Source organism: Chinchilla lanigera, unplaced genomic scaffold (genome assembly GCF_000276665.1).
Source record: "Chinchilla lanigera isolate Chin_1 unplaced genomic scaffold, ChiLan1.0 scaffold00066, whole genome shotgun sequence".
NCBI classification, from domain to species: domain Eukaryota; kingdom Metazoa; phylum Chordata; class Mammalia; order Rodentia; family Chinchillidae; genus Chinchilla; species Chinchilla lanigera.
In genome coordinates, this window is record NW_004955467.1 from 9010893 (window position 1) to 9022774 (window position 11882).

Consider the following 11882-nt stretch of genomic DNA (forward strand, 5'->3'; position numbering starts at 1 on the left):
GATTGGTCGAGGGAGAGAGGCGGGGTCTGACAAAAGGGTGGTGTTACTGCCCCGCGGTTGCAATTTGAAGACTCAGAGGGGCGGGACTCCTCGGAAACCGGAAGTAGCTCATCTCCAGCGTTCGGAATAATTCCGGTGAGTCTAAGGGTGGGGTGCCCTCCTGGCTGGGGGGACTTGGGGCCAAGAACCCGAGCCTAAAGAGTTGGGGCGGCCCTGGAGCGAGGCTCACACTCCCTGTCCTGCAGATGACTGTCCACAACCTATACCTATTTGACCGGAATGGAGTGTGTCTACACTACAGCGAATGGCACCGCAAGAAGCAAGCAGGGATCCCCAAGGAGGAGGTGACAAGAGGGCCCCAGTGCAACTCGGGTGACCTCGCATCTCCAAAAACACTCTCTACTCCAGCCGCCACTTCTCTAAATCTCGACTTGTTCCTACTCCCAACCCTATCTCACTCAAAACCGAAACCTAACTATGTCCCTTTCCTTCCAGGAGTTCAAGCTGATGTACGGGATGCTCTTCTCTATCCGCTCGTTTGTCAGCAAGATGTCCCCGCTAGACATGTACGCCATGTCCGAGGAGATGTTGAGAGGAGGGCTAGCCTTTGGAATTTGGGAGGGGTTCTTTCAGGAATGGAAGGGACATTGGCCCCCCAAAAGGGAAGGGGAAAGGCGGAGTCAGAGCAAGAGCACTGAAGCCTCAAAGAGTAGTAGTAGGAAGTCTGAAAATAAAGAGGTTGAGGGCCGGGGTTGAATTAAGAGGTAAAGATGGGAGGTTTCTTATCCAGGCATGGTGGCACATGCCTGTAATCCCAGCACTGAAGCAAGAGGATTGCTGCGAGTTCAGACCAGCCTTGCTACACAGTGAGTTCAAGGCCATCCTATGCTACATACCCAGACCCTGTCTTAAAGGGGGAGGGAATCTTTACTCCCCCAGGCGCCTACAAACTATGTGTTTAGATGAAAAGGAAGTTTACCATGAGGGGATCAGAAATGTTTCTTTGAGAGAGAGTCCACTCTCTCTCGCTCTCTTTTTTTTTTTGGTAACAGGAATCGAACTCAAGACCTTGCGTTTTCCATTCTCATCTTTAACACCCATCTTTAACGTCTCTGCAGGAAGGACGGCTTCTTGGCCTTCCAAACTAGCCGTTACAAACTCCACTACTACGAGACACCCACTGGGATCAAGGTTGTCATGAATACTGACTTGGGCGTGGGACCCATCCGAGATGTGCTCCACCACATCTACAGTGCGGTTAGTGGCAGCCCAGGGGACACGTCCACCACAGCCTCTTACCCACATTCAAAACCCAAAGAGTCCCTCAGGTTTTCTCCCATAATCCTACGGTATATCTCTGTTGGACTCAAGACTTTTTGTGAGAGTCTTAAGTTCTTAAAAACTCCCACCACCAATTTCTGCTAAGGGAAGGCTTGCCTCACAGCCCTGGGTCCTTGTGCATTTATACTACAGTCCTGAGGCCAGACTAAGTTGAAAATGAGAAAGTATGCAAAGCCCAGTTCTTACACTCTTCTTCCCCACAGCTGTACGTGGAACTGGTGGTGAAGAATCCACTGTGCCCTCTGGGCCAAACTGTGCAAAGCGAGCTCTTCCGCTCCCGGCTAGACTCCTATGTCCGCTCTCTGTCCTTCTTCTCTGCCCGAGCTGGCTGAAGAATACTACCTCATCCGTCAGAAGAATTTGTGACTGCCTGGGGCCCTCCCTAACTTGCCCCCTCTGAGGATACTATAAGCCCCTCAACCAAACCCTCTCCTAGGGCAGCAGCCTAAAGCCTCCTCCTCCACCCCACCCCGGGAATCCCTACATTCCCAAAGCAGACCCGGTTTTATCCCCCAGTTGACGCTTCAAGCAGCAGAATACAGAATAAACTTTTGTCATCCTCAGTAGCCTGAGTGTATCAGTTTGAGTGGGCCAATCGGGTTCTGCCCCCACATAAGGCTGGCCACACCCCTCCAAAGTCTGAAAAGGGGTTTTACCAACGGATTTCTCAAAAGCTGTATTGTTGACATTTTGGGCTGGGTAATTATTGTGTTTTGTAGAATTTTAGTACATCCCTCCTCACGCCGCCACCCCCCCCCCCGCGTTGTGACAATCAAAATGTCTCTAAATTTTGTAACATGTTTCCTGGGGGATAAAGTCCCTCCTGACTGAGAGCCTCTGGGCAAGGGTAAGATTGACATGCCTTGGATACACAGGGTATGAAAAACACGCTCCAGGAATCAGATCTCACTCTTCAGAGCACAGTATTCTAGCCGCGGAGCCTTGGCAGGCGGGCTTATGCAAATGAGCTGCAGGTTCGGCTGGGAGGCGGTCCGGTATATGTAAATGAAGGGGCGGTGCCTGCATGTTGATGAGCTGGGCCCGCTGCCGACGCTGCTGGGAGCCCAGCGGGTCCCACTGCGGTTCGGGCTGAAGTGGCACCCCTCTCCCGTCAACCTCTCCTCCCTGGGTCCCTACCCTCTGACGATCGCCCTTTACCTTTACCCTCATCCATCTCCCCTCCTACCCCTTGCACCAGTGCCCCCAGTATCTGAAAATCTTTGCCCCCGGCGCCCCCGGTATTGCTCCCTCGCCGCTGCAAAGCCCGCGACCTCCCGCAGCCCGCCCCCGCGGGCCCAAGCCTGTCTGGCGGCCCCCGCGGCAGCCTCCTCAGCCTTCCCGCTTCCCCAGGGATCGCCCCACGCTACCCGGCGTGTCCGCCCTCGGGCTTCCCCGCCCCCTCGGAGCCCCCTCCCTCGCCCTGGCCAGCCGGCATGCAGGTGTCTATCGCGTGTACCGAGCAGAACCTTCGCAGCCGGAGCAGTGAGGACCGTCTGTGCGGACCCCGGCCCGGCCCCGGGGGCGGTAATGGCGGGCCAGCCGGCGCGGGGCACGGGAACCCCCCGGGGGGTGGAGGGCCGGGCCCCAAGGCCCGAGCCGCGCTGGTCCCCCGACCCCCGGTGCCTGCTGGGGCCCTCCGAGAGAGCACAGGCCGAGGCACTGGCATGAAATACAGGTATGGGGTGGCCGGGCAGCCCGCCCATCCGCTCCTCTTTCGGGACCCCTGAGGTTTCCCGGGATGGCCGCCAAGACCCCTTCAAACTTCGCTAAAAAGGTCCCCGTTCATTCCAGCTCTTCAATCACCGGCACTTCCCAACTTGGTCCCCCTCTTGGTCTTGTCAGTACCCCCTGACTATGAGAGGGATCAAGTTTACCAAGGTTGACTGAGTCCTGTTCAACCCAGAGGATGCCTCTGAGCTTCCCCCTCATTGCTAGGAAGGCGGGGGACCCACGGAAATTACAGCCTGCGCCTCAATGGAGTGTCCTTGGGTCGGTGTCCTGGGCTGAGGAGAAGGCAAACGGCTTCTCGCTCCGGCCTGCTGGGGCACCTGACCCAGATACTGCCCTCACCTGAGCTGAGTTCCTGGTCCTCCCGGGTGGGAGCAAGGGAGAGGAGGGTCGAGGGGCTGTGGGAAGGATGGACCACATCTTTCATCCCCATGCAGAGGGACAGGGGCTGGATGAGGAGGTTGGGTGGAAATTTGTCTTTATCTCAGAGAACTGTGGGCCAGGAGCTCTCAGGACTCTGTCAGGGGAAGAGGAGGGGCTCCAGAAAGTCAAGGTTACTGATCTGACCTGGCTTTGTCACCTGAAGAATCTGATTCCCTCCATGTGGCTATCTTGATTAGGAAATTGAGCTGCTACCTGGGCAAGGGACCTTGGGAGGAGGAGGAGGGGCCTCCCTCATTCAGAGACAGTCTCCACAAGCCAACAGGAGGGAGTGGAGAGGACAAGACTTTCCTGTCACACTTCGCTCCAGCTCTTCTTTGCTGGACACTCATCTAGCCAGCAACCCTTGCCTGTCTTGAGTGCCTGAACTTGGTTTACTTTTCCACTCCGGTGTCACCCTTTAGTGCGGCATTCTCTGATTGAGGGTCTTTTCTCACAAACTCATCACAGCCAGCCACATTCCTGAAAGCTCCCTACTCCACATACCCCAGAGATGGTTCAAGCACAGACAAGACCTCAGTGAGAAGAAAGGCAAAGCAGACAGCACATCTTCAGTGTGAGGAGGAGAGGCACTGGACAGTGGCTCCACAGGAACAGTCGCTTATTTGTTCACTTGCCCTTTCAGCACTATTTCTAGGGCCTCTGCTACAGGAGTGGTACCATCCAATCCTGTAGGCCCCCTAGGTCTAGTTTCTTTGGACTGAGACATCCTGGGGGCTTCTCAGTCTGGAAGGAAAGGAGGTGGGAGCCAATACCCTAGGCCCCTAGTGCAGCTTTCAACCTTTCCTGCTGCTTCTGTATCCTGCAGGAACCTAGGAAAGTCTGGTCTTCGGGTGTCCTGTCTTGGCCTGGGTGAGTCAGATTAGGAATTAAGGGAAGAGGGGATTCTTTCACTGCATGCCTCCCACAGTTCTCACGTACCTGGCTCTTCTTTTGCAGGTACCTGGGTCACATTTGGTTCTCAGATCTCAGATGAGGTATAAGAGATGGGTTCTAGAATCAGGGTGGGGTTACAGGTGGGGAGGAAATCAGAAAAATGAAAAATGGACCTGGAAAGGGGTTTGGACAACAAGCATGGGGAATGAAAGAGCTGAAGCTGGAGGATGGAGGAAAGGGAAAGAATGTGGAAATCAGGGTTGAGGTGCCATGGGTTAAAGCGCAGTGAGGGAGCTAACTGAGGGGCAATGGTTGATATTCTTTTTCTCTCACCTCCCTAGACAGCAGAGGATGTGCTGACAGTAGCCTATGAGCACGGTATAAACCTGTTTGACACCGCCGAAGTGTATGCAGCAGGAAAGTAAGGACTGGGGTGAAAGCTCTATTACATTTGGAGGGCTGAGTAAACATCAGGGATTCTTCTTTCCCTCTAAAGGATCCTTGGAATTCTGAGAACATTTAAGGTCCAACCTTTCAGTTTATGGGTCCCTAAAACATTATGGGAGTTGTAGTCCCAACATCAGTTCCTCTCTTGTTTAGGGGTCAATAGGCATACTATACAGTCACATTCAATAAGACCAAAAATATAACCTGGACATCAATTATGTACCATTATTTGGGGATTACAAAGCTGGACTTTTAAACATACCATTTCATACCACATACTTATGACTTCCTACCAGGAGGAGCCAAAATGGATGACCAACCCCACTTCTTCTCTATCTGGCAAACACTTCCACTCATCTTCAAGACTTGACCCCAATATCAGCTCCTCCAAGAAGCCTTTGCCTAACTTCCCAAAGTTAGTGACCATGCCCCATAAACTTCATGGCACTTATACTGCTGTCGGACACACAATTATGTACCAAGTTATATACCCACATTTGCTGCTCAATTCAGGACTTCTCCCTTCATGGAACTTGTCTTGCTTTTTTCCAAGTACCTCCTAGCACAGAGCAGACACTCCTCATGGTATGAAATCAACATGCCCTCAAAAAGTGCATTCTGCCCAGGTGCAATGCCACATGCCTATGATCTCAGCTACTTGGGAGGCTGAGGCAAGAGGATTCCAAGTGCAAGGCCAGCCTGTGTAATTTAGGGAGACCCTGTCTTAAAATTAAAATAAAATAAAATAAAATGGCTGGACATGTAGCTCAACAGTAGAGTGCTTGCCTAGTGCATACAAAGCCCTGGGTTCAATCTCCAGTGTAGGGACTAGGGGGAGTATATACTTTTAAGTGCTTTAACAAAAAAGACAGAGATTTACAAGATTAAACAATAGGAAACATTTCAGTACTAGCCCTTCATAACAATTTAAGACTTGTCACAAGTTAGCTCATAATTACAAATAGGATGCTCAAGATTTGAGGAACCAATTTTATGAATAAGTGTAGCAATCAGAGAACATTTTATGGATGGGGTAGAATCCAAGCTGATCTTAGGATTCTGTGTGGAATTTTGCTGAGGCTCAGAGAAGGGGGAGGACAACCCAGATAGTGGAAATCAGATAAAGCAGTGTCTTCCCAGTCTTCACTAGTCTGTCCCTCTCTGACCATCCTACTCTATCCTTTTAATACCTACAGTAGGGCTTGGTACAAAGTTGATGCACAGCAAATATTTGTTGAATGAACAAAAGAATGAATGAATGAAGCTGGGAGTGATGGTACATGCCTGTAATCCCAGCACCCTGGGAGGCTGAGGCAAGAGGATCAAAAGTCTGATTCCAACCTGGGAAATTTAGTGAGAACCTATCTCAAAATAAAAAATAAAAAAGGGCTGGGGATGTTGCTTGGTGTGAAGGCCCTGGGTTCAACCCCCACTACTAAGAAAAAAAATAAAAGAGTGAATGTAATTATATGACTACACCCTAGCTCCAGGAGCCCTTTTTATTTAGTCCAAGATATAGCTGAGAACCCAGTTGGACTCCTGGTTTTAGCTCTATTTTACAAGAGAAGAAAAGGTGAGGAGGAAGGGAAAGAACCAATCTGCTTTGGAGGGGTCAGTGCCTTTGCATGTCTTTCTTCCAGGGCTGAAAGGACCCTAGGCGACATCCTCAAGCGCAAAGGTTGGAGGTGAGACTTTTGGGGGGTTGTTGGAGACATGATCACCCACAATTCCTTTTGTTGCTGGTTCTCCCATTTCTTTTTCCAGGAGATCAAGCTATGTTATCACCACCAAGATTTTTTGGGGAGGACAGTAAGTAGCTGCCCCATTACAATTGAGAAGACCCACAAAAATGTGTGTGAGCTGGGAGTGGTGGTACATACCTGTAATCCCTGCATTCTGGGAGGCTGAGGTGGGAGGATCACAAGCTGAGTCCAGCCTGGGAAATTTAGTGGGATTGTCTTAAAAAATAAAAAAGACTGGGACATAGCTCAGTACAAAGGCCCTCACTGGGCTCAATCCCCAGTACAGGCAATCAACTAAGTGTGAAGGTCTATCTGGGTTGCCGTGAGGACCCAAGTCTTGCCTGTGAGGACCCGTGGCATCTTAGTTTTTAATGGCTCCAGGCCAGCCCTCGTCCCCTATCTTTGTTACATCTCATCTTTGACATTTTTTTCCTACAGGGCAGAAACTGAGCGAGGCTTAAGTCGCAAACACATCATTGAAGGTGAGATTTGGGGGCTAGAAACCTGAGTGGCTAGGCATGGAAACCAGAGGAGCTGGGAAGATTTTCTGAAGCTCTGAATTTAAGAATTAAGATGGCCATGCCAAAGGAGTAGTTTCAATTTTTAGGAAACTGAAAATTGAGGTTCTCACCTTCCTCTCCCCACTCCCTCTTCCAGGCTTGCGAGGATCCTTGGAGCGCCTCCAGCTGGGATACGTGGACATAGTCTTTGCCAATCGCTCAGACCCTAACAGTCCTATGGAGGGTAAGAGTAGCAGCCCCAAACTGACAGCCCTTCAAAACTGAGCATTTCCTCAAACCCTCAGGAGGAAGCCAGCCCCACTGCCAAGACCTCCCAAGCTCCACAGAAGCTCAGACCCCAGGACTTAGGGAGAGAGGCAAAGAACAGATTCAAACATTTCTGGCTGCACAAAGACACCTGGGGTCTTGGTGGGGTGGGCAGAGGTCTGCAGATCTGGAGTCTTAAAGGCTAGGGGTCTGACAGTGAGGCTATCCCTCTCCTGTGTGCCTAGAGATTGTGCGAGCCATGACCTATGTCATCAACCAGGGCCTGGCCCTATACTGGGGGACTTCCCGATGGGGGGCTGCAGAAATCATGGTGAGTATGTGACCCCACTTCCCCTGTTCCACAACTGGTTCCCACTTTTTACTTGGCCACTTCAAGCCCCACCACACTGGAGGAGGGGGCAAGGGAGAAAATGCAAGGAATGCTCTAACCCTAGTCTCCTCTCCACCCTAACCCAGGAGGCCTACTCCATGGCTAGACAGTTCAATCTAATTCCTCCTGTGTGTGAACAAGCAGAACACCACCTCTTTCAGAGGGAGAAGGTGGAGATGCAGCTGCCTGAACTCTACCACAAAATTGGTGTGCAGCCCCTCATCCCTACCTAGCTCCCCATCTCCTCCAAGGCCTGGGTCCCTTTCCCATACCTACTCCTTTTTCTCTTAGGAGTCGGCTCAGTCACCTGGTCTCCTCTGGCCTGTGGACTCATTACCAGCAAGTATGATGGGCGTGTCCCAGATACCTGCAGGGCTACCATCAAGGTGCGATCTGGGGGCTCAGGGTGGCAGGGCCATACTATGTGGACTGCTGTGTGTGGTGGCCTTTTGCTGATTCTCCTTGGCATCCAGGGCTACCAGTGGCTCAAGGATAAAGTGCAGAGTGAGGATGGCAAGAAGCAACAAGCCAAAGTCGTGGATCTTCTCCCCATCGCCCAGCAGCTAGGCTGCACTGTAGCCCAGCTTGCTATTGGTGAGATACTGCTTGTTGTGGACACTTCAAAGGCCCTGTCTCCCCTCGAGATTTCCCAAACCTATCCAAGACTGTCCCTTGAGAGAACCCTATTCTTCAGAAACATCTCTGAGGTCTGTGTGCTCATTGCTCCCATGAGTTGTTGTTTTTTTTCTTCTTCTGGCTCCAGCCTGGTGTCTCCGCAGTGAGGGCGTCAGCTCGGTCTTGCTAGGGGTGTCAAGTGCAGAGCAACTGATGGAACACCTGGGTGCCCTACAGGTAAGCTGGGGATTCAGAGGCAGAACCCAACTCTGCCCCCTTCTCCAGCAGTCCATGCTGAGCTGTCCACCTCAGAATGGCGCTGGGGTCGGCCACTATACAAGCCTCACTTTGCCCGCGGAAGGCCCAGGCCACAGGCCCGGAAGGGAGTACAGTTGCAACTCTCCTTCCACCCCGCCGTGGTGCTTCCCTGGGCCCTCGAACGCCAAGCCTTTCTCAGTGACCCGGTAGGGCCTGCCCTGTCCACCTTCCCTCCTCCAGGTATTGAGCCAGCTGACACCGCAGACGGTGATGGAGATAGATGGGCTGCTGGGGAACAAATCGCATTCCAAGAAATAGTCCGTCGGAGGGGGCAGAAACCCAGTCCAAACCGCTGCACCCGCCAGAGAACTCCCGCCCCGGATCCTTCCACGCAGCGGCCCGAGCCAGGGTGGCGCCGCCCACTAACGAGTCCCGGCTTCGATAGCGCTGCGCATGAACAAAGCCATATCCTTCCGCAGTGGGGCTTCAGAGAGAAAGTAGTCCACCCGCCTCCTACTGCGTCCTTGTAGGCCTTCTTGCTATCCCTGGGCATGAGCTATGGGCCGTCCCCTCTCTGCCTTTTGGTCTCGCTCCTTGCTCTCTTCTTCCTATTGCCGAGGCCCAGAAAAATACCGACAGATACAGCATAAGAAAATGCAAACTAAAAAATGGCCCTTGAACTGTCATGGGAGAAGAACCTAATAAGTGAGTTGTGATGTCATCTGGGACACAGGACATGGGTCTTCACATTATTGGATACAAAGGAAGCCAGGCTGGTCCTGGCAAGAAGTAAATGATAATTTTTGAGAAACTAGATCCTTGTGTCCCAACCTGAGGTAGGAGAAGATTTAAATCTAGAACTAGTTTAATACCTTGTTCTTGCAGAGAGGGAGTAAGGGTGGGGAATACAATGACACAGCACTGACCTAGGCAGAGGGAAATTAGCGTGGGCTGGCAAAAGTGGCCAGGGTGGACAAAGAGCAAAGTTTGGTGGTGCTTTGCAGAAATTAGTGATAGCCTTTTGATTACCAGCAGAGACATAGGGCTGACCAACCAGGGTCTGAGGACAAACTTTTGAGCCTTGAGCTGGACTTCCTACCTGGCAGTAAAGTACTGCAGTCTTCCGTCTGGCAATAACCCTAAAGCAATAATGATGGCTCCTCTTCTACTGTAAGAACTTCCCAGGGAACTATAAATAAAATCTCAGCTTGATCCTCATGGTGTCTGGAATTGCAGGGGACTAAAACATTAGGGTCACTGTCTCACATACTGGTCCTCTTGTCCCCAGTCATTAGAAAGCTCTCTGAACTAGTTTTTCTCTCCATTCACCTCAGTGACTCAGGAGTAGGGCACTTGGTCACTGTTCTCAAGGACTTAGACAGCAGGTACCCTCAGGACTGGGTACCCAACTTCTTTAGAACGTAGTGATCGGGCTTCCTAGTTTTGCTGCTTAATCTAAGAAACTCCTGTCTGATGCTCTTGGTCTTTTTGTTTTTAAAGGTGTATTAGCCATACTTTTTCTATTTTGTACTTCTTTTCCTCTAGCCTGACACATGTATTCCAAGCAATTATTTGAGTAGTTTTCTCATGGGTGGGAGAGGCTGCTGTGAGGCTGAGGATTTCTGATTTGACGAACGGAAAAAAAGTGCAGACCTGTCTCAGATGGAGCAGATACAGAGAGGGGGAAAGGAGATAATTTTAAAAGGAAAAAAGAAAACCAGTAAAAGATCAGAGGGTGCAGGTCACAGAAAGGCAAAATCAAATTGGGATGTCAGATACTGCCCCTATTTTTTTCTCCAAAGGACTCTGATTTCCTGGGGTGGGTGGAAAGTTACAGCCTTTAAAGATCACAAGGAAGAGGAGGATGAGCTCCACTTTCCTTCAAGACAATTTTACCATCTCCCTTCTACCCCTTCTCATCCTGCCTCAATCCTGAAGGTGGGAGTGCAGAGTAAAACTAATTTCCAAAAGGGAAAACCCAGCAGCATGCCATTTACTGGATGAGCAAACAACAGGATAAACTAATGAATACTTACATCCGCCCAATCATCTCCCACTCATTTTGGAAGACTGGAGGAAACAAAGAAGTAAAATGTATGACTAAACTATGATTATTTCTTCTGCAACAAACATAAAATATTATCCTCCTGGGTTGGGTGTGGTAGCATATGCCTGTAATCCCAGCACTCAGGAGGCCGAGGCAAGAGGATCTCTGTGAGTTCGAAGCCAGACTGGGCTACAAAGTGAGTTTAAGGCCAGCCTGAACTACATAGTGAAACCCTGTCTTAAAAAGACCAAAAAAAAAAGTCCTCCTTAAATGCCCTCTTGAAAGGTTATGCACTTCTTACAATGCTGCCTCCCCCATTGTTAAACATTTTTAAAACCCTTGGATGCCTTCAAAGCAGGTCTAGAAACCCCTTTCAAACAAAACCTTCCTGTGTTGTCACACCTCCTCCATATATAAGCATTTGCCATATTTCTCACTCACCTCATTCATGAATTTATGAAGTATTTGTTTATTGAGTCTTATGATGTGGCACAGTGACACAATAGTGAACAAAACCAGCCTCAGAACTTTTGTGCAGTTTACTAACGGGAGAGACAATCACATGACTACAAGTCAAACACACAAACTTCAGTTGTCTGATGTCCAGAGGAAAGTACATGGTCTTAGTGTCTGTAATGAGTATTTGACACAATGAGGTTGGCCTGACAGCAAAAAGATGAGTAGGTGTTAATCCTTGGGAAAGCAAGAGAGGGGAATAGTGTATGTGAAGGCCTTGTGACAGAGGAAAGCTGTGTTAGCTGTCACTTGGACAAAATACCTGTGATAAGCAATTTAAAAGGAGAAATGGTTTCTTTCAACTCAAGGACAGAGGTTCCAGTCTATGGTCACTCTTAGTCCTGTTGCTTTTAGGCCTGTGGTGAGGCAGCACAGCATGGTGGGAGAAACCACTTACTTCATAGTGGCCCAGAAGTGGAAAAAGGACAGGATTGGGGTGTCAGTATCCTCTTCATGGGTACACCCCCAAGGACCTAACATCCTTCACCGGGCTCCACCTCCCAAAGGTTCTGCCACATTCAGATGGCACCATCAGCTGAGGACCAGGCTTTCAACACATAAGCCTTTGGGGAACATTTAAGATCCAAACCACAAGGCAAAAGTCTCCAGACTGTCTAAGGAGGAAATATAATCTGAAGCATAGGTGAGTCAGAGCACACAGAGCCTTTAGCATACAAACTTTAGGATATTGTCTTTATCCAAATGACAACAGG

General features: G+C 50.3%; 2 protein-coding genes across 2 annotated transcripts; both read left to right on the forward strand.

Annotated features, from left to right (window-relative positions):
* Positions 1-43: 43 nt before the first annotated feature.
* Trappc1 (trafficking protein particle complex 1) lies at positions 44-1904 on the forward strand. The gene is made up of 5 exons (XM_005399442.2): positions 44-135; positions 246-344; positions 496-566; positions 1119-1257; positions 1545-1904. Exons 2-5 carry the CDS (start codon positions 246-248, stop codon positions 1671-1673), a joined length of 438 nt encoding a protein of 145 aa, XP_005399499.1. The 5' UTR covers positions 44-135; the 3' UTR covers positions 1674-1904.
* A 482-nt stretch (positions 1905-2386) lies between these two features.
* Positions 2387-9824, forward strand: Kcnab3 (potassium channel, voltage gated subfamily A regulatory beta subunit 3). Its single transcript, XM_005399448.2, has 14 exons — positions 2387-3016; positions 4319-4362; positions 4450-4487; positions 4728-4807; positions 6474-6518; positions 6598-6642; positions 7014-7057; positions 7233-7319; positions 7588-7673; positions 7820-7940; positions 8025-8119; positions 8207-8327; positions 8497-8585; positions 8847-9824. The coding sequence occupies exons 1-14, from the start codon at positions 2775-2777 to the stop codon at positions 8922-8924; spliced, it is 1215 nt and encodes a 404-aa protein (XP_005399505.1). The 5' UTR covers positions 2387-2774; the 3' UTR covers positions 8925-9824.
* Positions 9825-11882: the final 2058 nt, after the last annotated feature.